General features: G+C 45.7%; 2 protein-coding genes across 3 annotated transcripts in view; one reads left to right on the forward strand and one right to left on the reverse strand.

Moving 5' to 3' along the window:
* ZSWIM7 (zinc finger SWIM-type containing 7) overlaps positions 1–7465 on the reverse strand; it is a 34973-nt gene extending 27508 nt beyond the window's left edge. Inside the window, exon 1 of one of the 2 annotated variants that reach the window (XM_087702871.1) lies at positions 7254–7465. The gene's annotated coding sequence lies outside the window, so the exon portion shown is untranslated. Of the gene's footprint in view, positions 1–4114; positions 4269–7253 lie in introns of those variants that run through there. The other variant, XM_087702872.1, reaches the window with a different exon arrangement.
* TTC19 (tetratricopeptide repeat domain 19) lies at positions 7371–23410 on the forward strand. Its single transcript, XM_087702873.1, is given in 11 exon segments — positions 7371–7557; positions 10168–10280; positions 11008–11118; positions 12872–12910; positions 13042–13098; positions 14612–14673; positions 15931–16025; positions 16985–17139; positions 19100–19262; positions 22949–23032; positions 23035–23410. Coding segments are annotated over 11 exon segments (1176 nt in total). The 3' UTR covers positions 23145–23410.
* The last annotated feature ends 4091 nt before the right edge of the window (positions 23411–27501 follow it).

The following is a 27501-nucleotide window of genomic DNA, read 5'->3' on the forward strand; positions in this document are numbered from 1 at the left end:
AGAGACAGAGAGAGAGAAAGAGAGAGAGAGAGCAAGAGAGAAAGAGAGACAGAGAGAGAGAAAGAGAGAGAGAGACAGAGAGAGAGAGAGAAAGAGAGAGAAAGAGAGAGAGAAAGAGAGACAGAGAGAGAGACAGAGAGAGAGAAAGAGAGAGAAAGAGAGAGAAAGAGAGAGAGACAGAGAGAGAGAAAGAGAGAAAGAGAAAGAGAGAGAGAAAGAGAGCAAGAGAGAGCAGAGAGCGAAAGAGAGAGAGACAGAGAGAGACAGAGAGAGACAGAGAGAGAGAGAAAGAGAGAGACAGAGACAGAGAGAGAGACAGACAGAGAGAGACAGGGAGAGAGAGAGAGACAGAGAGAGACAGAGAGAAAGAGAGAGACAGAGAGACAGAAAGAGAGAAAGAGACAGAGAGAGAAAGAGACAGAGAGAGAGAGAAAGAGAGAGAGAGACAGAGAGAAAGAGAGAGAGACAGAGACAGAGACAGAGAGAGAGAAAGAGAGAGAGACAGAGAGAGAAATAGAGAGAGAGACAGAGAGAGGGAGAAAGAGACAGAGAGAGAGAGAGAAAGAGAGAGAGAGAGAAAGAGAGAGAGAAAGAGAGAGAGACAGAGAGTGAGAAAGGGAGAGATAGAGAGAAAGAGAGCAAGAGAGCGGGGGAGAAAGAGGGAGAGACAGATAGAGAGACAGACAGACAGACAGACAGAGAGAGACAGAGAGAGGGAGAGAGAAAGAGAGGGAGAGGGAGACTGACAGATAGACAAACTGACTTAGAATCTCTTATCCACCCCCTCTTCATCCTTAAGGAATCTCATGGTTTAGTTATTTACTTTTTTGATTTATATCAAATCTTTATAATTTTTATTTAAAAAAATCAGGGCAAGGAGTCTAACACTCCTTCCTCCTCTTATTTTCCCCCACAACGACAATCCTGCCAGGTGGGTTAGGCTGAGAGAGGATTAGAATGGGCAGGATTAGAATTCCCAGTCTCCCGGTGATTGGCCCAGAGTCACCCAACCACCTTTCATACCTAAAGTGGGACTACAACTCCCAGTCTCCTGGCAATTGGCCCAGGGTCACCCAGCCAGCTTTCATGCTTAAAACAGGATTAGAATTCCCAGTCTCCTGGTAATTGGCCCAAAGCCACCCAGTTGGTTTTCATACCTAAGACGGGACTAGAACTCACCACCTCCTAGTGATTGGTCCAAAGTTATCCAGCCAGCTTTCATGCCTAAGGTGAGGCTAGAATTCACCCTCTCCTGGTGATTGGCCTAAAGTCACCCAGCTGGCTTTTATACCTAAGACAGGACTAGAACTCCCAGTCTCCTAGTGATTGGTCCAAAGTTATTCATGCCTAAGGTGAGGCTAGAACTCACCATCTCCTGGTGATTGGCCTAAAGTCACCCAGCTGGCTTTTACACCTAAGACAGGACTAGAACTCCCAGTCTCCTAGTGATTGGTCCAAAGTTATCCAGCCAGCTTTCATGCCTAAGGTGAGGCTAGAACTCACCCTCTCCTGGTGATTGGCCTAAAGTCACCCAGCTGGCTTTTACGCCTAAGACAGGGCTAGAACTCCCAGTCTCCTGGTGATTGGTCATAAATCACCCAGTCGGCTTTCATGCCTAAGACGGCACTAGAATTCAGTGTCCCCTGGTGATTGGCTCAATATCACCGTCAACATGTGTGCCCGAGGCTGAACTAGAACTCACATCTCCTGGTTTACCAGCCCGGCTGCCTTAAACACTGGTCCAAAACTGGCTCTCGTTTTGTTTATTTTCCACGAAAGGGGTTTTCAAACGCCCACTTTAAGCGCTTTAAGACTCCAAATTCGACAGTCATTTGTTCAGTAAATGTCATTCTTCTTTTACATTCTCCAAGACCAGATGCTTTTAATAAGAATAAGAATTTAAAAAATCCCTCAGCCTCTTGAACTAGACGTGACCTATTTATCAATTCTGCCTTCTCATTAGTTGTGTGCAAAGGGAAAATACAGGACAAAAGATTCCAGCTTCTCAAGTTTTTCTCCGTAATAGAAGGAGATGAAATCATCGGCGCTGAAACCGATTGGAATTACAGCCTAAAACCCAGATAATGTCCTCTCTTCTTTTTTTGGTCGGTTTTGTCACCCTTTTTGCCGTCCAAAAAGGTGACTTAAGTAGTTTCAAAAGCTGATGTGAATCACCTACTAAATATTTACATGCCGGGCTGGTTGTTAAGAGCTTAATAAGAAGCAGGCAATTTAGAAACTGAAGAAAATGATTCATTGCAGATGTAATTCCACAGACCCGGCTTGCCTAATGATAGAGTTGTAAAAATTGATTTTTTCGAAATTACCGTATTGAGCGAAAAGGAAGCCGGCTCTGCATTTATGGTAATCTTCATCCCCTGAAACTAGGATTAAAAAGGAAAAAAATTCCCTGCCCTTTTCCGGTAGGGACAGGAAGCTTCAATTAAACCTCGCATTTTTATGAAACGAGGCATAAAGAAGCCTACACTTTATAGGTTGTGTGATTTGTGTTAAAGCTAGGCTGGTTGCCAGAGAGTGTGAAGCGTTCCTACCATTCCTTCAAAAGGCAGACACACCTGAAAAGGTATTTGTGTGCACCCACGCGAATATGGGTGAGCCCTGTTAAAAGGGGTTAATCTTCTCATATTGTATTAGGGCCAGGCATTAAATTGTTATTTTCTAGGATGCCTCTGTGAGGAAGAAAGGAAGGAAGGAAGGAAGGAAGGAAGGAAGGAAGGAAGGAAGGAAGGAAGGAAGGAAGGAAGGAAGAAAAATAAGGAAGGAAGGAAGGAAGGAAAATGAGTAAGTGAAAATGAGGTGAAGGAAGGATGGAGGAAAAGAAGGAAGGAAGGAGATGGGATTAGAGAGGGAGGAAGAAATAAATAAATAAATGAAAGAGGGTGTGGGGTAGCGAAGGAAGGAAACAAATGAAAAATAAAGGTAAGAAAGAAAAGGGAGGAAAGAAAGAAAGGAAGAAGAAAATCAAATGAGAAAGAGAGAAGCAAGCAAGGAAGGAAGGAGATGGGAATAAGGAAGGAGGGAGGGAAGAAAGAAAGAAAAAGAAAAGAGGGTGTGGTGTAGGGAAGGTAACAAATGAGAAATGAAGGAAGGAGGAAATGGAAGAAGGTAAATGAGAGAAGGAAGGAAGGAAATAGGAAATTAATGGAAAGTTGAGGGACAGGGAAGAATGAAAGAAAAAAAAAAAAAGAAATGAAGCAAGAAATAAAAGAAAAAAAGGCCGGGAGGAAGGAAAGGAACAGGAGTAAAGGAAAATTAAAGAAAACAAAGGGAATGTAAGGTGATTGGGCTCCTGGTAGTACCTCCTCATCAAACTAATTCCTACAATTTTAGGAAAGGTCCAGATATCACTCCTGTTCTTGGTCATCATCTACGTATCATCTATTGCTATAACTCCTACAGTTGCCAATCTCAGTCAAATGACTGATCAATTTTTCTCCTTCCTGCCTTCCTTTCCTTCCATCCATCCATCCATCTTCCCTCCCTTTCCTTCCTTCCTTTTTTTCCTCTTTGTTCTCCTTCCTTCCTTCTCTTCCTTCTCTTTCTTTCTTCCTTTCTTTCTTTCTCTCTCTCTCTCTCTCTCTTTCCAGAAAGAAAGGGCACAGTAGTTAAAATGCAGTACTGCAGGCTACTTCTGCTGACTGCCAGCTGACTGCAATTTGGCAGCTCAAATCTCACCAAGCTCAAGGTTGACTCAGCCTTCTGTCCTTCTGAGGTGGGTAAAATGAGGACCCAGATCATTGGGGGCAAGAGGCTGACTCTGTAAACTGCTTAGAGAGGGCTGGAAAGCACTGGGAAGCAGTATATAAGTCTAAGTGCTATTGCTATTGCTCCTTCCTTCCTTCCTTCCTTCCTTCCTTCCTTCCTTCCTTCCTTCCTTCCTTCCTTTCTTTCTTTCTTTCCTTCCTTCCTTCTCCTTTTCCCTCCCTCCCTCCCAAGGGTGGAGGAATCCATTAAGGAAAGCAAGAATAAAGCACAGCACCTTAAACACTTAATGCCGTTTTGCAAGCCTGCTCTTTTTAAAAGAAAAGAAAAGAAGAAGAGGAGGAGGAGGAAACGAAGAGAATCAAATACTCTGGATAGCTACTGTCCCTACTATCAGCTCCCCTCAAAAGAGGTCGGGAGGATTGAAATGCGTTGCATGCTTTGGCAAGTGGAGAGCTGGAATTTTGGCAACGGCACCGGCTGGAGATCCTGGGAATGTGACCTCCGGGGATATTAATAATTGCGATGCACAGGCAGTAGCACGGCTCTCGCCTCCGGGTTCTCCTTCTACCGGGCAGCAAAAATAGAGACAATAAAAAAACCAAGAAGCTCTTGAAAGAGACACAAAACGGCCCTTGGCAAAATAGAGGAAAATCTCTTCCAAGACAATTCGGAATTTCCGCTACGCTGGGTGATTTGAGCTCCAAGCGAAGAGAAAAGGACAGAAATTGGCATCGGGATGAAAGAAATAGAAGCCAGATGATTGATGTTGGCCTGAGAGTCGCAACGGGCAACATCAGGCCGAGCTGGATCGAGATGAAGTCGAGCTGGATGAGAGACCACAAGGAGATCTCAGGATTGTACAACGAGACCGGGATTATATATGAATGGAAGCAGTGAACTTCCTCCCATATTTGGGCATACCAGGGGTTGTGACTTTCTCCCTGGCACAGCTGATAAGGAGAAGAACTCTGTGGCTTAATGGTTAACATATCTGCCTAAAATGCAATACAGCACAGGTTCTAATCCCAGTAAGGGTATGGCTAGCTGATGAGAGCTAAATAGCTTGAAATAGATCTATACTAGTTTCCCTTTATTTATTTATCAGCACAAATACAACATATCTATCTATCTATCTATCTATCTATCTATCTATCTATCTATCTATCTATCTATCTATCTATCATCTATCTATGTTGTATTTGTGCTGATATATATATATATATATATATATATATATATATATATATATATATATATATATATATATATATATATATATATATATATATATCTCAGCACAAATACAACATATATATATGTTAATTAACAAATGTAACAAAAAGGCAACAGTAAAAAATATTGGGTTTCTGTCTGGATGGTCTCTTGTGACGAGCCGAAGACAGAGAGTGGAAGTGTGACCTTCCTCCCATATTTGGGCATACCAGGGGTTGTGACTTTAAATATATACCTCTCACCCTGGCTGGCTGATAAGGAGTCGAGCTGTGTAGCTCAATGGTTAACACATCTGCCTAAGAGGCAATAGAGCACAGGTTCGATTCCCAACAAGGGTATGGCTAGCTGATGAGAGCTAAATAGCTTGAAATAGATCTATACTAGTCTCCCTTTATTTATTTATCAGCATAAATATATATATACACACATATACATATACATACACACACACACACACACACACACACACACACACACACACACACACACACACACACACACACACACACACACACACACACATATATATATATATATATATATATATATATATATATATAAATGTTTGAAACAAAACACGGGAAAAAGAACTTGTGGGTACAAGTTGTCCTTGACTTACAACAGTTCATTCAGTGACCATTCGAAGTTACAATGGCACTGAAAAAAGTGACTTACGATCATTTTTCACCCTTACGACCATTGCAGCGTCATCGTCCCCCCATGGTCATGTGATCAAAATTCAGAGGCTTGGCAACTGGATCGTATTTATGACTGTTGCAGTGACCCATTTTGCGACCTTGTGACAAGCAAAGTCAATGGAGAAGCCAGATTCACTTAATAACCGTGTTACTAACTTAACGATTCACTTAACAGCGGCCTGGAAGGCTGTAAAATAGGGCAAAGCTCACTTAGCAACTGTTTTGCTTAGCAACAGAAATGTTGGGATTGTGGTTGTAAGTCAGGGACTACCCATATTGGCAAGAAATAGGATTTATTTTTACTTGTAAGTTTTAACTTTTTAAAATCCTATTTTTTAAGCTACCAAAACTCATAATAAGAACACAAATAAGAACTAGAATTTCCATTGCTGGGCAAGGCGGTTGTTCAGTGAGCCACGCTTGATTTTATGACTTTTTGCCATGGTTGTTAAGCGAATCATGGCAATTAAGTGAATCAGATGGTCACTAAGCAAATCAGGCTTCTCCCATTGACTTTGCATGTTGGAAACCTGCTGGGAAGGTTGCAGATGTTGATCACATGACCCCAGGATGTCACAAGTGTCATAAATACATGCCAACTGAATTTGATCATGTGATGTGGCGAATGCTGTCATGGTCATAAGTGTGAGGACTGGCCGTAAGTCCCTTTTTTCACCACCTTTGTACTTCTGAAGTCACTAACTGAATGGTTGTAGGTCGAGGATTACCTGTGTTCATAATTACTTTTTTAAAATTTAATTCACATGATTAATTTTATTATTTTATTAACTTTACCCCGCTTAATGTTTTTCAATGCGGTGGTACAAAATATGGCATAACGTTTGACATGATGCGGCTAGTATTGGAGGCTTTATGTTTTTCTAAACAAAAAAAATATATATGAAATATGAGCAATTTTGTACGAAACTTAAAACAAATCGAGGCGGGAACAGAACGGCTCTTCCAAAAAGGCCGGTGCCGCTCCGTTGCCTAGCAACAAAGCGTTCACCTGCTCTGATCTGACTGGCTAACTTCAGTCACGTGAGATCCCGCTGTCTCCTCCCTATCCCGCCCAATAACCGTGCAGTGTTTCTCAACCTTGGCAACTTGAAGATGTCTGGACTTCAGCTCCCAGAATTCCCCAGCCAGCATTTGCTGGCTGGGGAATTCTGGGAGTTGAAGTCCAGACATCTTCAAGTTGCCAAGGTTGAGAAACACTGCAATAACGGAGAGATGGAAAGCTGTGGCGCAGACGTCGAGCGCCTCCTGTGGAGGATTAAGTGGAAAGCGCCTGATACTCAAGTGACACCTTACGGTCTTTTCTGCGCATGTGCAAAGCAGAACGAACGAAGAGCTAGAAAAGTGGAGTGTGTCCTCCTCCAATACCCGAGGTCAGGAAAACTAAGTGCAGTGTCCGATATTTGTCAAGTAATGAATATTTCCGAACACGCCCATTTCTTCTTCCCGTAGTGATAAATATATAAAACAACAATTAGGATTTCGCTCATTTTTCCAAACAGAGGAAAAATTTCTCGCAAGACCTCAACGCTGCACCACTCTACACGAAGTGGTCTATACATCGAACGCGGAACTCACGTGACCAAACATCCAGCTTCGCCTCTCCAATCACGTGCCGAGGGAGTGACGTCACCGCCGTCGTCCGAGTCACCCTTGCGGCTTCTCCCTCCTTCCTCCGCCTCGTCTTAAAGGGCTATGTCCCTTTTCTCGTCGCTGCTGCGGCTGCCTCAGCGAGGCCTCGTCACGGCCGCCGTAGCCGCTCGACACCGGCTGGCGCAAACGAGGCCGCGGCCGGGCAGAAACGGAGGCCTGTGCCGAAGGACGCCACGGCAAGCGGCAGCGGGAGGAGCCGTCCGGGTTGGCAGCGGCCTCAGCCTATCAGGTGAAAGGGGGCGTGTCTCCTTGTCCAATGGAGACTCGGGTATGACGAGAGTGGGCGTGGCTTCCTGTGTGGGCGTGGCTTTTAAGGATTAAATGGGATGGCGGTATTGATTGAAAATAAGTTTTCTCGATTTTTTAAAAATTTATTCCATTAAATAATTAATTAAGGCAAGAAATTGATTGGAAAGGAATCCCTGTGCCAGAAAAGAAGCATATATATGTATATGTATATATAAATATAAATAAATATAAATCAATATAAATAAATATAAATAAATATAAATAGCAATAGCAATAGCAGTAGACTTATATACCGCTTCATAGGCCTTTCAGGCCTCTCTAAGCGGTTTACAGAGAGTCAGCATATTGCCCCCAACAATCTGGGTCCTCATTTTACCCACCTCGGAAGGATGGAAGGCTGAGTCAACCCTGAGCCGGTGAGATTTGAACCGCTGACCTGCTGATCTAGCAGTAGCCTGCAGTGCTGCATTTAACCACTGCGCCACCTTGGCTCTTTATCAATATAAATCAATATAAATCAATATAAATAAATATAAATCAATATAAATCAATATAAATAAATATAAATAAATATAAATAAATATAAATAAATATAAATAAATATAAATAAATATAAATAAAATAATTATACAATTATATAAATAAAATAATTTATACACACGCACACATATATTAAGTGTTATGTCAAAGCACCTAGATCTATACTATAACAAAATTTTATACTCTTAAAAATGAATAAATAAAAGCCACCGCCCCCCTTCCCAGCTGCCTTTGACTTCCTATCATTATTATACTCAGGAAACACGGGCAGTGGCTGCTGGGCATTCAGTACCAGAATACAGATCACCAAGAGCTGAAAGGGGCCCTGGAGGTCATCTAGTCCCACCCCTTGCCCAAACAGGGCCACTTTACACTCTTCCAGACAAGGGGCTGTCCTGTCTCTGGAAGCTGTAGGTGGAGAGAGAGGCTGCTTTAAAGGCATGCTAGCTCTATATTGATTTTTTTTTAATCTTAGATCACTTTTTTATCCAAACTTTTAAGAGGGGAGGACTTCCTCTCCCAGAATCCCCCAGCCAGCATGCTGTAAGAGGGGTGGACTTCCACTCCCAGAATCCCCCAGCCAGCATGCTTTAAGAGGGGTGGACTTCCACTCCCAGAATCCACCAGCCAGCCTGGTTTAAGAGGGGTGGACTTCCACTCCCAGAATCCCCCAGCCAGCAATGCTTTAAGAGGGGAGGACTTCCACTCCCAGAATCCCCCAGCCAGCCTGGTTTAAGAAGGGTGGACTTCCACTCCCAGAATTCCCCAGCCAGCAGGTGGGCTTCAAGTCAGATGCTTGGGCAACAGGTTCGTATTTATGACGGTCACAGTGTCCTGGGGGGTCACATGATCCTCTTTTGCAAACTTCTGACAAGCCAAGTCAATAAGGAAGCCGGATTAACTTAAATAATTGCAGTGGTTCATTTAACGACTATGCTCAAAGAAAGTTAGTAAAAGGGAGGGAAAACTTACTTAGCAGCTGTCTCGCTTAGCAAGGGAAATATGGATTCCTTTTATAGGGAAACTAATCCAGGAGAGAATCAACTTGTAACTAAGGAGAAATTTCCTGACAGTTAGAACAATTAATCAACGGAACTCCTTGCTACCAGAAGTTGTGAATGCTCCAACACTGGAAGTTTTTAAGGTGTTGGATAACCATTTGTCTGAAGTGGTATAGGGTTTCCTGCTTAAGCAGGGGGTTAGACTAGAAGACCTCCAAGGTCCCTTCCAGCTCTGTTATTCTTCCTTCCTTCCTTTCCCTGGAGGTTCCCTCTAAGGTCTTTTCCGAACTCTGCTATTCTATTCTAATTCTAATAATTCTAATTTTAATTATTCTAATTGCAATTCTAATTATATGAATTCTAATTATACTAATTATTCTTATTCTATTATAATTCTAATAATAATTCTAATTCAATTTCTAATTCTTATTCTATTCTATTCTATTTCTAATAATAATTCTAATTCAATTTCTAATTCTTATTCTATTTTATTTCTAATAATAATTATAATTCAATTTCTAATTCTTATTCTATTCTATTCTATTTCTAATAATAATTCTAATTCAATTTCTAATTCTTATTCTATTCTATTCTATTGCTAATAATAATTCTAATTCAATTTCTAATTCTAATTCTATTCTATTCTATTTCTAATAATAATTCTAATTCAATTTCTAATTCTTATTCTATTCTAATCTAATTCCAATAATAATTCTAATTCAATTTCTAATTATTCTTCTATTCTATTTTTAATAATAATTCTAATTCAATTTCTAATTCTTATTCTATTCTATTCTATTCTAATTATAATTCTAATTCAATTTCTAATTCTTATTCTATTCTATTTCTAATAATAATTCTAATTCAATTTCTAATTCTATTCTGTTCTATTTCTAATAATAATTCTAATTCAATTCCTAATTCTAATTCTATTCTATTAATTCCAAGGCATCTCTGCCATTTGTCTGTTTTTTTTCTAACTGGGGGATAGGGAGCAGGGGGTCTTCCCCTCCCCTATCCCAACCTCTCCGGCTTTGCTTGTCTCCCAGCCTTCTTCCTTTTCTCTGGAGATGCTGGGAAGAAGGAGGAGGAGGGAGAGGAAGGAAAGGCCAAGGAGGAAGACCCCGAGGACGCCATCATTCTGCTGCTGAAAAAAGCCAAGGTGAGCACAGACAGCTCGGAAGGGGAATCCCCCCCCCCCCCCCGGAACGGTCCTTTTTGGAAGCAAGGCCTCTGGGGGAGGACAAAAGCGCCCCCCCCCCCCCAGCATTGGGCTCTTCTACCTCTGGGATGGGGGGGGTCAGGGGTTTGGGCTTGGCTCCCTCTCCATCTATGGGGCCAGGGGTGGGGGGGAAGTCAAGTCTATCTTGATTTTTATAAGGGTGCCATCATGTTTTAAACTCTCTTTTGGGGAGCCACTAGGCTGCGTTTGCTAATTTAATTAGGTTTTTCCCCTCTTCCTTCTTTCCTTCCTTCCTTCCTTCCCTCCCTTCCTCTTTTCCCTTTCTCATCTTCCTCCCTCCCGCCATTCCTTCCTTCCTTTTCTTTTCCCTTCTTTCTTTCCTTCCCTCCCTCCCTTCTCTTTTCCCTTTCTCATCTTCCCGCCTTTCTTCTTTTCACTTTCTCATCTTCCTTCCTTCCTCCCTCCCTCCCTTCCTTCTCTTTTCCTTCTTTTTTTCTTTCTTTCCTTCCCTCCCTCCCTTCCTCCCTTCCTTCCCTTTCTCTTCCCTTCCTTCTTTCTTCCATTCCTTCCTTCCCTCCCTCCCTTCTCTTTTCACTTTCTCATCTCCCTCCCTCCGTTCCTTTCTTCCTTCCTTCTCTTTTCCCCATATCTTCCTCTCTCCCCCCCCCTTCCTTCCTTCTCCTCCTCCCTTCCTTCCTACCACTAGCTGAAGATCATGAAAGGAGAATTGGAGGAAGCCGAGCGCCTCCTGCACGAAGCCTCCTGGCTCTCTCAGCAATCAAGCAACAACGCCGCCATTATCTACACGTATGACATGGTTAGTCCCCCCCCGCCCCCCGTTCTTATGACCTTCAAGCATTTCCTCCTTGACCCTCCCCTGGTGCTTCTTCTCCACAGTTCCTTCCAGGAAAGGCCTCTGCTATCTATCTATCTATCTATCTATCTATCTATCTATCTATCTATCTATCTATCTATCTATCATCTATCTATCTATCTATCTATCTATCTATCTATCTATCTATCTATCATTATTATCATCATTATCTATCTATCTCCATCCATCCATCCATCCATCCTTCTATTTAATCTATCCACATTCTCTCTCTTTCTCTCTCATATCTCTTTATCACTATCTATATCAATGTATCGATCTATATCAATCTATCGATCTATCTACTGCGATTTCTCCGCGGGTCGCCCATGAGGCCAATGATGAAGGAAGGCACGGACACGAGTCTTCTCTCGGGATGAGACGACCCGGAACAGAGTCCGGAGGCCTCTTTTATTGAGCATACACAAGGAAAGGGTGGAGTCACATGGTCTATGTGGACCAATCATAGTTGTACAAGTCTATGATATATGGTAACTCATTTACTTCCATGTAGACCTCTGAACCTAAAGAATGCCCATAGTCAGCAAATAAATCTTTTACTAGCATGCAAACTTCTGACCCCTAGTTAATGCTGAGAGTTAACAGGTTGTGACTTCTGACCTTATGGTAAATGATTACTGCTGTTGTATACGTGTTCCAGCATAGCTATGCATGCCTACACTTTTGCTACAACAATCTACCCACTCATTCTCTCTCTCTCATATCTATCACTATATCTATCTATCTATCTATCTATCTATCTATCTATCTATCTATCTATCTATCTATCTATCTATCTATCTATCTATCATCTATCTATCAATCTATCTATCTACCTATCATCTATCTATTTCTCTATCTATCATTATCTCTATCATATCTATCTATCTATCTCATTATCTATCTATCTCATTATCTATCTATCTATCTCTCTCTCTATCTATCTATCTATCTATCTATCTATCTATCTATCTATCTAATTCTCTCTCATATCTCACTATATCTATCTATCTATCTATCTATCTATCTATCTATCTATCTATCTATCTATCTATCTATCATTATCTCTGTCTCTATCATATCTGTCTCTTATTATCTATCTATCTATCTATCTATCTATCTATCTATCTATCTATCTATCTCCATCCATCCATCCATCCATCCATCTATTTATTCAATCTTTCCACTCATTCTCCCTTCCTCTCTCTCTGTCATATCTATCATTATTTCTATCTATCTATCCACTCATTCTCTCTCTTTCTCTATCTCTCATATCTATCACTATATCTATCTATCTATCTATCTATCTATCTATCTATCTATCTATCTATCTATCTGTCTATTCACTATCCACTCATTCTCTCTCTCTCATATCTATCTATCTATCTGTCTGTCTGTCTGTCTGTCTATCTATCTATCTATCTCTATCTATCATCTATCTTTCTATCTCTCTCTCTTTCTCTCTCTCTCTCATATCTCTATCTACGTATCTATCTATCTATCTATCTATCTATCTATCTATCTATCTATCTATCTATTTATCCACTCATTCTCTCTCTCTCTCTCTCTCTCTCTCTCTCATATTTCTATCCATCCATCCATCCATCACACACAAGTAGAAATCAGTGACACAGAAAATATTATCTGCTATGGAGCAGCGAGAAAAGCGAAATAACTCCATTTCCTTGGTGTCTTCCAGATGGCAAACCTGGCCTTCCTGAGGGGAGAGCTGGCGAAGGTAAGGAAATCATTAGAGGAGGACCCACAATTCCCTCTGGGTATGGCATTGGGTGGGGGGGGGCTAGGGCCAGCCCCTTTCCTCCAACCTCCTGTGACCCTCCTCTTCTCTCCTCCTCCTCCTCCTTCCAGGCCGAAAAGCTTTTCAAAGTCACCATGAGCTACATGCTGGCCGGGGACGTAAAGCAAGTAAGTACGTTTCTGGGCTAGGAACCTGCCCCAGGAGGGTCCCCGTGATTTTGCATCGCCTCCCTCCAGACCGGGGAGTCTGCAAAGGTGGCCATTTAAGTCTTTTGGCCTACAATTCCCAGAATTCCCCAGCCAGCATCTCCAATTGGGGAACGGAACGTCTGCGAGAAAACAACAGAGTTCAGAGGGCACCAAGGAGTTGTCCCCCCCCCTCCTCCCTTTCTCCTTCTTTACTCCGCAAACTCCCTTTTATTACTGATGATGTTACCTAGTTGGGTAACGAAATGTCTGCAAGAAAACAACCAAGCTCAGAGAGCTCCCAGGGGCCTCACAGTCCTCCTCCTCCTCCTCCTCCTCTTCCTCCCTTTCTCTTTCTTTACTCCACAAACAGCTCTCCCTTCTAGCACTGATGATGTTACCTAGTATGGTAATGAGATTGCTGCATGAAAACCACCAAGCTCAGAGAGCACCAAGGACGCCACAGTCCCTTTTCCTCCTCCTCCTCCTCCTCCTCCTCCTCCTCCTCCTCCTCCTCCTCCTCCTCCTCCTCCTCCTCCTCCTCTTCCTCCCTTTCTCTTTCTTTACTCCACAAACAGCTCTCCCTTCTAGCACTGATGATGTTACCTAGTATGGTAATGAGATGTCTGCACGAAAACCACCCAGCTCAGAGAGCACCAAGGACGCCACAGTCATTTTCCTCCTCCTCCTCCTCTTCCTCTTCCTTCTCCCTTTCTCTTTCTTTACTCCGCAAACTCCCTTTTATTACTGATGATGTTACCTAGTTGGGTAATGAAATGTCTGCAAGAAAACCACCAAGCTAAGGGAGCACCAAGGAGCCCACAGTCCTTTTTCCTCCTCCTCCTCCTCCTCCTCCTCCTCCTCCTCCTCCTCCTCCTCCTCCTCCTCCTCCTCCTCCTCCTCCTCCTCCTCCTCCTCCTCCTCCTCCTCCTTTTCTCCTCCTTTACTCCACAAACTCCCTTCCACTCCCGTCTAGTACTGATGATGTTCCCTAGTTGGGTCATGAAATGCCTTCGAGAAAACCACCAAGCTCAGAGGGCACCAAAACCCCCACAGCCTTCCTCTTCTTTCTTGTTCTCCTTCTTCACTGCACAGCCCCCCCCCCTCTCCCTTCTAGCCCTGATGCCGTTACCTAGTTGGGTGATGAAATGTCCGCAAGAAAACAACCAGACTCAGAGCACCAAGGATCCCACAATCCTCCTCCTCCTCCTCCTCCATCCTTCTGCAAACCCCCTTCCCTTTCCATCCCTGATAGTATTACTTAGCTGGGTCCTGAAACATCTGAAAGAAAATGACTCATCTAAGAGAGCATGGAGGACCCCACAATCCTCCTCCACTCCACAAACCCCCCCTCCCTTCCATCCCTGATGGCATTGCCTAGCTGGGTCCTGAAACGTTTTTTGTTGGTCTTGTGGTTGGTGGGGGTCATCATGCTTAGGATGCTGATGCCTTACACATCACCCTCCCCTTTGCCCCCCACTCCCCTAACCTCCAGGATGACAATGCTATCCTCCAGATGTCCCTGAAGCTGGCCAGCATCTACGCGGCTCAAAACCAGTAAGTTTGGTCACCACTTGGTCCCTTTCCCTGGCTGGAACCTAGCAGAGTCTTTTCTCAAGCTGGGCAGTATTAAGTGGGGTGGACTCCAACTCCCAGAATGCCACAGCCAGCCTGGTGAGATATGCAGACTTCAACTCCCAGAATTCCTCAGCTCACATCCTTCGCAAACGGGTGGATTTCCACTCCCAGAAGACCCCAGCCGGTCTCCTTTCAAACGGACTTCAAATCCCAGAGAGCTTGGATTGCTTGCCTATTAGGCAGTTGCATTAACCTCTAAGCCACAAGTTCTCCTCACTTTATCAGCTGAACCAAGGGGGAGATTTAAGTGTTTTTATTTCCCGCAGATCACCTGGTTTACCCAAATATTGTGTGTGTGTGTGTGTGAGAGAGAGAGAGAGAGAGAGAAAGAGGAAGGGAGGGAGGGAGGGAGGAAGAGAGAGAGAGAGAGAGAGAGAGAAAGAGAGAGAGAGAGAGAGAGAGAGAGAGAGAACATGTTTGCGTGTGAAGCATATGTTTATGTATGTGCCTGTATGGTTATGGGTATACATATTTTTTGAAAGTGGGCATCAGAATTTCATTTTTTTTAACGTGTGCCAGTCTCATAGAAAAAAGTGACAAAAAGGTTATTAATATGTACGTATGTGAATATGTTATTAATATATAATGTAGCACAATATATGTTAAGGTTTATATTCATAAACTTTATTGTCACTTTTTTCCGTGAACACACTGGCACACATTGAAAAAATGAAATTCTGATGCCCTCTCTCAAAGAAAAAATATATGTATATGTAAAACTACTTTAAGGGACGCAGTGGCTCAGGGGCTAAGACGCTGAGCTTGTCGATCAGAAAGGTCGGCAGTTCGGCGGTTCGAATCCCTAGCGTCGCGTAACGGAGGGAGCTCCCGTTATTTGTCCCAGCTTCTGCCAACCTAGCAGTTCGAAAGCATGTGAAAAATGCAAGTAGAAAAATAGGAACCACCTTTGGTGGGAAGGGAAGAGCGTTCCGTGCGCCTTCGGCGTTGAGTCATGCGGCCACATGACCACGGAGACGTCTTCGGACAGCACTGGCTCTTCGGCTTTGAAACGGAGATGAGCACCGCCCCCCTAGAGTCAGGAACGACTAGCACAGATGTGCGAAGGGAAGCTTTACCTTAAAGATACTTTGGGGGAAACCACCTCTTTAGTTATAAAATGCGAACCCCCAAAGGAACTCTAAATAAACGTTTCCCTGTTTTATTTTTCCTGCGCAGGGATAAACTCGCCCTGGCCGGCTACCAGTTCTGTATCCTGACCCTGGAGGAGAAAGTCGCTAAGCAGAAGGAGATGCCCGCGGGCACCTTGCCAGGTAGAGGACCAAGGGGGGCTGCCCAGACCTGTTGGCCTTCAGCCTGACAATCCTGAGAATTTGCTTACGGTAGTCCTCGACTTACGACCAAACACGACCGTTTGAAGTTACGACTGAGCTCCCGGACTGCTACGTGGAACCCAGATTCTGACAGTTGCTGCCCCCTTGTGGCCGTGTGATGAAACTTCAGGCTCTCAGAACCCGCATTTACAGCTGTTTTGCGGCCTCCTGTAGTGACGGGAACGCATTTTAGGACGGTTTTGTCAAAAACGACGGCATTTGCTTCTGGTTTTCCCGCCAGCTTTCTTCCATAGTGGACCATGGTTTCGCTTAACGACCACGGCATTCACTTTATGACTGCTGCCAAAAAATCAGGCTGGGGACCAATGCATTTTACAACTTCTTATGACTGTGATGAGCATGCTGGTCGTAAGTGGAGGACTACCTGATACTTGGTGGAGGGAGGAGGAACCTTCTGGGAATTATAGTTCATGCTATTATAGGTAGTCCTCGACTTACGGCCACAATGGAGCCCAAGATTTCCGCCGCTGTGCGAGACAGTTCTTAAGTAAGTTCCGCCCCATTTTACGACCTTGCCGCCATTGTAAAGTGAATCCCTGCAATCGTTAAGTGAGTCACACGGTTGTTAAGTCAATCTGCCTTTTGCTTGTCAGAAGGTCGCAAAAGGGCATCAAGTGACACCTCCCCACATGGGAACATTGCAACGGTCATAAATACGAGTCAGCTGCCAAGCGTCTGAATTTGACCGTGGGGATGCTGCAGCAGACGTAAGTGTGAAGCATGGTTCTAAATCACGACAGTCTTCAGTGTGAGAAACGGTCCAAAGTCCCATTTTGTAACTCGTAACCGTCACTAAATGAATGGTCGTAAGTCGAGGACTGCCTGTAATGGAGACAGGGGCCGGGCTGGGTTCACGCTCTCTTCCCCTCTTGTTCCAGAGGAAGAGCGGGTCAACACACACCTTCTCCTGGCCATGAGTATGGACTCCTACGCCCGCTACCTCCTGGCGCACAACCAGACAGCGCTGGCCCAGACGATGTACGAGCGGGCACTGAAGATCGCCATGGAGGTCAACGGGGAGAGGCACCCCCAGGTGAGCCCTGCGGGGCTTCCAGGAGGAAGGGCAGAAGGGCAGGAACTCATCGGGCTGACAGGGTTCATAGACTGGATAGGGTTTCCTGTTGGAGCAGGAGGCTGGACTAGATGGCCTCCGAGGTTCCTTCCCATTCCATAATCCTTTTTTCTTTCTTTTTTAAATGTTTCTGAAGGTTTCGTTTTGTTATGTCAAATACAAAGAAAAGAAGAAGAAAAAAAAGAAATTAAGGGAAGGGAAGGGGAGCGGGGAAAGGTGGAGAGAGAGAGAAAGAAAGAAAGAAAGAAAGAGATAGAAAGAAGAGGAGGAAGATGGATAAGTGGAGCAAGGGAGGAGAAAGAAAGAGAAAGAGAAAAGAAGGAAGAAGGAAGAAAGAAAAGGATAGAAAGAAGAAGATGGATAGGTGGGAGGAAAGGAGGAGAAAGAGAAACAGGAAGGAAGGAAGGAAGGAAGGAAAAGTAAAGAAAAAAGGATAGAAAAAAGAGGGAGGAAGATGGATAGATGGGAGGAAGGAGAAAGAAAGAGAGGAAGAAAGAAAGGAAAGAAAGGGACAGAAAGAAGAGGAAGATGGATAAGTGGAGGAAGGAAGGAGAAAGAGAGAAAGGAAGAAAGAAGTGATTAGAAAGAAAGAAAAGAAAGAAAGGGACAGAAAAAAGGGGGCAGAAGATGAATAGGTGGTAGGAAAGAAGGAGAAAGAAAGAGAAAGAGAGAAAAGAAGGAAGAAAGGGGGAGAAAGAAAGAAAAGGATAGAAAGAAGAGGAAGATGGATAGGTGGGAGGAAGGAAGGAGAAAGAGAGACAGGAGGGAAGGAAGGAAGGAAAAGTAAAGAAAAAAGGATAGAAAAAAGAGGGAGGAAGATGGATAGATGGGAGGAAGGAGAAAGAAAGAGAGGAAGAAAGAAAGGAAAGAAAGGGACAGAAAGAAGAGGAAGATGGATAAGTGGAGGAAGGAAGGAGAAAGAGAGAAAGGAAGAAAGAAGTGATTAGAAAGAAAGAAAAGAAAGAAAGGGACAGAAAAAAGGGGGCAGAAGATGAATAGGTGGTAGGAAAGAAGGAGAAAGAAAGAGAAAGAGAGAAAAGAAGGAAGAAAGGGGAGAAAGAAAGAAAAGGATAGAAAGAAGAGGAAGATGGATAGGTGGGAGGAAGGAAGGAGAAAGAGAGACAGGAGGGAAGGAAGGAAGGAAAAGTAAAGAAAAAAGGATAGAAAAAAGAGGGAGGAAGATGGATAGATGGGAGGAAGGAGAAAGAAAGAGAGGAAGAAAGAAAGGAAAGAAAGGGACAGAAAGAAGAGGAAGATGGATAAGTGGAGGAAGGAAGGAGAAAGAGAGAAAGGAAGAAAGAAGTGATTAGAAAGAAAGAAAAGAAAGAAAGGGACAGAAAAAAAGGGGCAGAAGATGAATAGGTGGTAGGAAAGGAGGAAAGAAGAGAAAGAAAGGAAGGAAGAAAGAAATGATAGAAAAGAGGGAGGAAGACAGATAGGTGGGAGAAAGGAAAAGAAAGAAAAAGAAAGAAAGAAGAAAAAAAGGATAGAAAAAAGGAAGATGGACAGGTGGGAGAAAGGAGAAAGAAGAGAGAAAGAAAGGAAGAAAGAAAAGTATAGAAAAAAGAGGAAGATGGATAGATGGGAGGGAGGAGAAAGAAAAAGAGAGAGAAAGAGAAATTGTCTTCTAATTCTTCTTAGTACAGCTTCCAACTTGGCCTGGACACAGTTGTAGAGAACCAGCCATTCCTACAACATCAAATCTTCCGGATCGGCAAACCAAACTTTCATTGCTTTCTCTTCTCTTCACCAGCCCAAATGCCGGAAGCGGCAGATGAGCCAAATAAAAGCTTGCCAAACTCCCAGAGCCGGGCAGCCTCGCTGGCTTCGGAGTCCCCTCGACTTCATTCTTCTCCCTTCTGATCTGGGGGTTCCCCCCCCACCTTTTTTTCCCCCCTTCCTTCCCCCCCCCCCGGCTCAGACCGTGGTGGTGATGAACGATTTGGCCACGGCGCTGGACACTCAGGGCCTCTACGACGAAGCCTACGCCCAGGTGAGCAGAGCCGCCGAACTGGCCCAGCAGACCCAGCACACGGATACCCACGTCATCCTGAATAACCTGGCCGGCATCCTGATCCATAAAGGTGAGAGGGGGCCTCGGGGTGAGAATCAGCCTTGTGGGGCAGGGAGATGGGAAGAGGTGGGGGGGGGGGATATCCGGGAGCTCTCAAGAAGTGACTGGACTGCCATCGGTCAGAAATGGCCTAGGGGCTCCTGCTTGGGCTGCAGGTTGGACTAGATGACCTCCAAGGTCCCTTCCAGCTCTATTCCGAATTAATTAAAGTGGTGGGGGCTTCACTGCTGGGCTGGGGGTTGGACTAGATGACCCCCAAGGTCCCTTCCAGCTCTATTCTGAATTAATTAAAGTGGTGGGGGCTTCACTGCTGGAAGCTTTCAAGAAGAGACTGGACTGCCATTGGTCAGAAATGGAATAGGGGCTCCTGCTTGGGGGGGTGGACTAGATGACCTCCAAGGTCCCTTCCAACTCTCTTATTCTCTTATTATTCTGTTATTCAGAAGTGGTGGGAGCTTCATCAGTGGAAGCTTTCAAGAAGTGACTGGACTGCCATCGGTCAGAAATGGCCTAGGGGCTCCTGCTTGGGCTGCAGGTTGGACTAGATGACCTCCAAGGTCCCTTCAGCTCTATTCCGAATTAATTAAAGTGGTGGGGGCTTCACTGCTGGGCTGGGGGTTGGACTAGATGACCCCCAAGGTCCCTTCCAGCTCTATTCTGAATTAATTAAAGTGGTGGGGGCTTCACTGCTGGAAGCTTTCAAGAAGAGACTGGACTGCCATTGGTCAGAAATGGAATAGGGGCTCCTGCTTGGGGGGGGTGGACTAGATGACCTCCAAGGTCCCTTCCAACTCTCTTATTCTCTTATTATTCTGTTATTCAGAAGTGGTGGGAGCTTCATCAGTGGAAGCTTTCAAGAAGTGACTGGACTGCCATCGGTCAGAAATGGCCTAGGGGCTCCTGCTTGGGCTGCAGGTTGGACTAGATGACCTCCAAGGTCCCTTCCAGCTCTATTCCGAATTAATTAAAGTGGTGGGGGCTTCACTGCTGGGCTGGGGGTTGGACTAGATGACCTCCAAGGTCCCTTCCAACTCTATTCTGAATTAATTAAAGTGGTGGGAGCTTCACTGCTGGGCTGGGGGTTGGACTAGATGACCTCCAAGGTCCCTTCCAACTCTATTCTGAATTAATTAAAGTGGTGGGGGCTTCACTGCTGGGCTGGGGGTTGGACTAGATGACCCCCAAGGTCCCTTCCAGCTCTATTCTGAATTAATTAAAGTGGTGGGAGCTTCACTGCTAGGCTGGGGGTTGGGCTAGATGACCTCCAAGGTCCCTTCCAGCTCTATTCTGAATTAATTAAAGTGGTGGAAGCTTCACTGCTGGGCTGGGGGTTGGACTAGATGACCTCCAAGGTCCCTTCCAGCTCTATTCTGAATTAATTAAAGTGGTGGGAGCTTCACTGCTGGGCTGAGGGTTGGACTAGATGACCTCCAAGGTCCCTTCCATCTCTATTCTGAATTAAAGTGCTGGGAGCTTCACTGCTGGGCTGGGGGTTGGACTAGATGACCTCCAAGGTCACTTCCAGCTCTATTCGGAATTAATTAAAGTGCTGGGAGCTTCACTGCTGGAAGCTTTCAAGAAGAGACTGGACTGCCATTGGTCAGAAATGGAATAGGGGCTCCTGCTTGGGGGGGGGTTGGACTAGATGACCTACAAGGTCCCTTCCAATTCTCTTATTCTGTTATTATTCTGTTATTCAGAAATGTTGGGAGCTTCATCAGTGGAAGCTTTCAAGAAGAGACTGGACTGCCATCGGTCAGAAATGGCATAGGGGCTCCTGCTTGGCCTGGGAGGGGGGGTGTTGGACTGAATCAGGGGTCACCAACCTTTCGGACATCCGGAACCACTAAATTCATAATTTTAAATCCCGTGGACCACCACTGAATTTTTTTAAAAAAGATAAATAGTATTTAATGCAATAAAAGTCGTAAAAGGGAAGAAAACTCACTTGGACAAATTTCTCATTTAGCAACAGAAATCTTGGGCTCCGTTGTGGTCGTACGTCAAGGACCACCTGCGCTGTATGATCGCATTTGTGTTGCACTGCATTGGATTGTTGTTATTGTCTTCTTCTGTTTTATATTTATTTTCCAACTTTTACAAATTCTGTTGAGATTCTCAATCACCCAGCCGGCTGTCATGCCTAAGGCGGGACTAGAACTCACCGTCTCCTGGTGATTGGCCCAATATGGCTAAGGCGGGACTAGAACTCACCGTCTCCTGGTGATTGGCCCAATATGCCTAAGGCAAGACTAGAACTCACTGTCTCCTGGCGATTGGCCCAATATGCCTAAGGCAGGACTAGAACTCACCGTCTTCTGGTGATTGTCCCAATATGCCTAAGGCAAGACTAGAACTCACCGTCTCCTGGTGATTGGCCCAATATGCCTAAGGCAGGACTAGAACTCACCGTCTCCTGGTGATTGTCCCAATATGCCTAAGGCAAGACTAGAACTCACCGTCTCCTGGCGATTGGCCCAATATGCCTAAGGCAGGACTAGAACTCACCGTCTCCTGGTGATTGGCCCAATATGCCTAAGGCAAGACTAGAACTCACCGTCTCCTGGTGATTGGCCCAATATGCCTAAGGCAAGACTAGAACTCACTATCTCCTGGCGATTGGCCCAATATGCCTAAGGCAAGACTAGAACTCACTATCTCCTGGCGATTGGCCCAATATGCCTAAGGCAGGACTAGAACTCACCGTCTCCTGGTGATTGTCCAAATATGCCTAAGGCAAGACTAGAACTCACCGTCTCCTGGTGATTGGCCCAATATGCCTAAGGCGGGACTAGAACTCACCGTCTCCTGGTGATTGGCCCAATATGCCTAAGGCGGGACTAAAACTCACCGTCTCCTGGTAATTGGCCCAATATGCCTAAGGCGGGACTAGAACTCACCGTCTCCTGGTGATTGTCCCAATATGCCTAAGGCAAGACTAGAACTCACCATCTCCTGGTGATTGGCCCAATATGCCTAAGGCGGGACTAGAACTCACCGTCTCCTGGTGATTGTCCCAATATGCCTAAGGCAAGACTAGAACTCACCGTCTCCTGGTGATTGGCCCAATATGCCTAAGGCAGGATTAGAACTCACCGTCTCCTGGTGATTGGCCCAATATGCCTAAGGCAAGACTAGAACTCACCGTCTCCTGGTGATTGGCCCAATATGCCTAAGGCAAGACTAGAACTCACCGTCTCCTGGTGATTGGCCCAATATGCCTACAGCAGGACTAGAACTCACCGTCTCCTGGTGATTAGAATTCAGTACTCCTGGTGCCTTTAACCTCTGGCTCTCTTAACTGTCTCTGTACTGGTAGTCCTTGACCTCCCAAAAACAGTCGGTCGCCGGAATGCCCGTTGCCAAATGAGGTGGTTATTCAGTCATGCCCAATTCTTGTCACGGTTATTAAGCGTGTAACTGTGGTAATTAAGTGAATCTGCCTTCCCCATTGACTTGGCTCGTCGGGTGGTCGCAAAAGGGGATCACGTGACCCCGGGACATGGCAACCGTCATAAATTCTAGTCGATTGGTTTCCAATTTTGATCACATGACCATGGAGATGTTGCAACGGTCGCAAATGTGAAAAAGAGCCCCCGGTCACATTTTTCAGTGCCGTTGTGACTTCGGTCACTAAACAAGCGGTCGTGAAGTCGAGGGCTTACCTGTATTTTCTATTATCGACCCTTTTTTCAGGAGATTATTCCCAGGCCAGGCAGGTCTACCAAACCGCCCTGGAAGTGGCCGAGAAATCGGGTGACGGCGTCGCTGTGCGATACATCACAAGGAACTGGCTCAGCTGGCGAAGAGGAAGCGGGTGCGATCCAGGGGAAAAAACGGCCTGCAGGAGACGGGCGCGGGCAAGGATGGGGCAGAGGGGCAGGAGGAGTGACCGCCCGCCCCCCCAAGCTTCCCGCCGTTGGCTTGCAAGAGAGTCCCAACTGCAGTAGGCGTTGCTTTCCGCTCGCGAGGGCAACACGGCGCAGGGACGACCCTCGATCTGCGCCCTGCCCACAAGGACGGAGCCTAGGGGATGCCAGCTGGGGGGCAGAAAGTGAGGACCCCCGAGGAGAGCCCCAGTTTGGAGCCCCGGGCTGTATAAAGCGGGAGAGACCTGCAGCTTATGCAATAAAATTATTATTTTTAATTCCCCGGTCATTCCGCTAGGCCTCATGGAGGCTGGTCCCTGTTTTGACCGAGGCTTCCCGAGAACCTGAAGCAAACTCCTTTTCGCCACAAAAACCCCTTTTATTAATTGACTGTGGATTCTGCTCCTTCTCATCCAGCAAAGTCTTTCGAGGGAGGATTTACAGTCACAGACCTTATCTGGCTTGAGAGCTGCCAGGCCGATCTCTGCAGAACTTGGCAAGGAATCTCGGAGAGTCACGAACCAATTAAGCGAACTAATTGCCTCCTGCAAACTCCACTCCCCTTTCGCTCCTCTTTTGTTTCCTCTGGGAGGGGCCATTCACTGTCCACCTGTGGACTGACTCCCAAGTGGAACTAATTGTCTCCTGCAAACTCCACTCCCCTTTCGCTCCTCTTTTATGTCCTCTGGGAGGGGCCATTCACCGTCCACCTGTGGACTGACTCCCAAGTGGAACTAATTGTCTCCTGCAAACTCCACTCCCCTTTCGCTCCTCTTTTGTTTCCTCTGGGAGGGGCCATTCACCGTCCACCTGTGGACTGACTCCCAAGTGGAACTAATTGTCTCCTGCAAACTCCACTCCCCTTTCGCTCCTCTTTTATTTCCCCTGGGAGGGGCCATTCACCGTCCACCTGTGGCCTTTCTCCCAAGTCGACCCCTGTTCTTTAGCTCTTCCCTTCGTCTGGCAAATCTGTGCATGCGCACACTGGGAACAGGCTCCAGCTGTTCTTCTGCTTCAATGATCTCTGACTCCGAAGGCAGCTGATAACTGTCAGACGGCCCTGGCCCCCTCTCTGCCTCCGACACGGAGCCCTCATCCGAGCCTTCCCCAGACTCCAGGAGTGGCCCAGGTTCCTCCCCAACCCTCCTCACTGTCTGATTCTGCTGCCAGCTCTGCTGAGGGGGGGGCACAACAGGCCCTTACTAGTTGGCGTGAACTACAGATGAGATTAGACTAACTAGAGTGGGGAGGGTCCAAGCCCCCTGCACAAGCAGAAGGAACCTCCCCCCCCCCTTACACCCCTGATGGAACCTCGGTGGGCACGCCAGCCGCCAATCCAGCCCAGCTCCAGAAGGGCCCATGTGCGGGGAGGTGGGGGGGACAATGCTCACATTGCATTTTGGGGGGGGGTCGTGTTCATGAACCCATTTTGGGCCTGGAAGGCCTGCACCAACTTGGAAGCCAAAATGGGGCACGGGCGGGGGGGGGCGCTTACGGTGTGCCCCCGCACCCCATTTTGGCTTCCAGGTTGGTCCAGGCGGCTTGGAAAGCCAAAAATGGGGGTGAGGGAAGCGGAGTACATGAGCAGGAGATGCTCGCACATGAGTCGGGGGGGAAGGGTGCATGCAAGGGGATGCACATGCATGGGGGCGCATGCATGGGGGGGGCACTTGGCTTCAAAAAGTTTACCCCCGCCCCACCCCATTGTCAGTTTGTCCTTGGTATACAAAGGTCCGTTTAGTGACCGTTGGATCTCTGGGCCGAATCAAGCGGAGGTACAAGCAGCCCCGCTGAGATGATGAGAGTTTGGCCATGTATTGATTGAGTCCTGTCAATCTTTAGGATCCCCTCCGCACCCCCCCCCCCATTTTTTTCTTTAGAAAAAGAGGTCATATACTAAGTTAAAGGTAGTAGATGAGGGGACCCATTTCCGGCAACTTTTAAGATGGCTGCACTTCAACTCCCAGAATCCCCAGCCGGCCTGTTTATTAGAGCAGTGTTTCTCAACCTTGGCCACTTGAAGATGTCTGGACTTCAACTCCCAGAATTCCCCAGCCAGCGAATGCTGGCTGGGGAATTCTGGGAGTTGAAGTCCGGACATCTTCAAGTGGCCAAGGTTGAGAAACACTGTATTAGAGGATTCTGGGAGTTGAAGTCCGCCCCCTTCACGCTGCCAAAACTTGAAAAAAAATGCTGCTTTTTGGTGTAATTCTCACCACTTCCTATGCACCCTCCTTCCAAGGAGTCCTTCAGGATTGGGCGGCATATAAATTTTATAAATTATAATAATAAGAACAGATTAAGGTTTACTCAAGGAACCAACAGACGGTAGCAGCCGCCCACTGGCTCTCTCTTGGGAGAGAAGCAACTAAAAGCTGAGGAGAAATTTCCTCACAGAACAATTAATCAGTGGAACTCCTTGCCTCCAGAAGTTGTGAATCCCCCAACACTGGAATCTTTAAGAAGATGTTGGATAGCCATTTGTCTGAACCGGTATAAGGTTTCCTGTCTAGGCAGGGGGTTGGACTAGAAGACCTCCAAGGTCCCCTCCAACTCTGCTATTGCATTGTATTGTACTGTAATTGTATTAATGAAAAGGACCAGGGGAGACATGATAACAGCCTTCCGATATCTCAGGGGTTGCCCCAAAGAAGATTTGGGAGTCAGGCTATTCTCCAAGGCACCTGAGGGCAGGACAAGAAGCAATGGGTGGAAACTAATCAAGGAGAGAAGCAACTTAGAACTGAGGAGAAATTTCCTGACAGTGAGAACAATTAATCCGTGGAACAGAAGTTGCCTCCAGAAGTTGTGAATGCCCCAACACTGGAAGTCTTTAAGAAGATGCTGGATAGCCATTTGTCTGAAACGATGTAGGGTTTCCTGCCTAGGCAGGGGGTTGGACTAGAAGACCTCCAAGGTCCCTTCCAACTCTGCTATTGTATTGGAGTCATGGGTGAGAGTGGGGAAGAGGGCAAAGGAAACACCCCCCCCCCATACACACACACAATTTTTCTGGGTGCAGCCATGATTTAAAAAAAACCACCCGTTTCTTCTGCCCACCCTGGAATGCAGATTTTAAAAGCCCACTTTCCGGCTCCCCCACTGAGAAAAGACGAAGGAAATTTGGCAAACCTGCCTTTTTTATTATTATTATTATTCTTCGATTGGTCTGAATTGTAGAAGTCACCATTTACTCGTGGTAAAATGCATGGGCGTCAAACAGAACAGGGACATAATGGGGGGGGGGATTTGGGATGCTCCTTTTCCCTCCCCCCTCCCCAGAAAAATTAAAATTTGCTGAATATCCCAAAGGGGTCAGAAATCAACGACAGGGGGGGAAAAAATGTGATTATCTATTGTACCTCCCAAAGTAGGAAATGTTATTCGAAATCACCGAAAGGGACACTTCCCTGTGCAAAGTTAGAAAATAAACCCACCAAATCTTTGGAATTTTGCAAACAATTCCAATTATTATTATTATTATCATGAAACTGAAAGCCGACGAGACAAATTTGTTGCAAAGGACAAAAAATAAAAAAACCCTTCCTTTGCACAGAGCGTGTGCTCCCTTTCTGACTTATTTATTATTTCTTTATTCATAAATACGACGTCCGTCGGCCCTGCGTGCGGATTTCCCGTTGTGCATTTCCCCCCCCCCACCCGTGAACGGAGAAAATGGATTTAAAAGGCAACACAACTTTTGCCTCCCTTTCCCCCCCCCCCTCTCCTTCTTCACACCCTGCAAAGTTAGCAATGGGGTTTTGATTTTAATTGAGCCCTGGGTGAAAACTGGAAAGGCCACACACACACAGACACACACACACAAACACACAAAGGGAACAATGCACTCTGGTGGGATGAAACGACAGGCGCCAATTGCGGTTTGCTAAAGGTTGCAACTTTCTCTCTGCTCTGCAGAGGACTACAACTCCCATCCGTAGGGGTGGGGATCGTTCCAGGATGGTGGGACCTTTCCAGAAATTTTTAGCAATTTTTTTAAAGGTTGCCCAATCTTAAAACGCCATGGAAGAGATGTGGACTTCAACTCCCAGAAATCCCCAGCGGAACTGGGGAATTCTGGGAGTTGAAGTCCACCTCTCTTAAAAAGTTGTCGAGATTCCTTAACGCTGACCTAAAAATTGGCCAATATTGCTATCCTATAATGCCCCAGAAGGAAATTCAAGCCTTTTTCATGAAAAAGGGGAGAGAAACAAAGAGATTTACAGGTCAGATTTATCTTTAAATTCAAGTCCGTCCGTTCCCCCCCTCCCCCCCGGATGAAATTCTCCAAACGCGGTTCAGGGTTCGAATGCCTCCACAAATCTTCCTGCAGTTGCACAAAATTGGTTTTTCTACCCAGTCCTTCCAGCCATCCGTCAA

This window comes from Thamnophis sirtalis, unplaced genomic scaffold (genome assembly GCF_051295495.1).
Source record: "Thamnophis sirtalis isolate CommonGarterSnake01/CBP01778 unplaced genomic scaffold, rThaSir2_p1.2 scaffold_17, whole genome shotgun sequence".
Taxonomy (NCBI): Eukaryota; Metazoa; Chordata; class Lepidosauria; order Squamata; family Natricidae; genus Thamnophis; species Thamnophis sirtalis.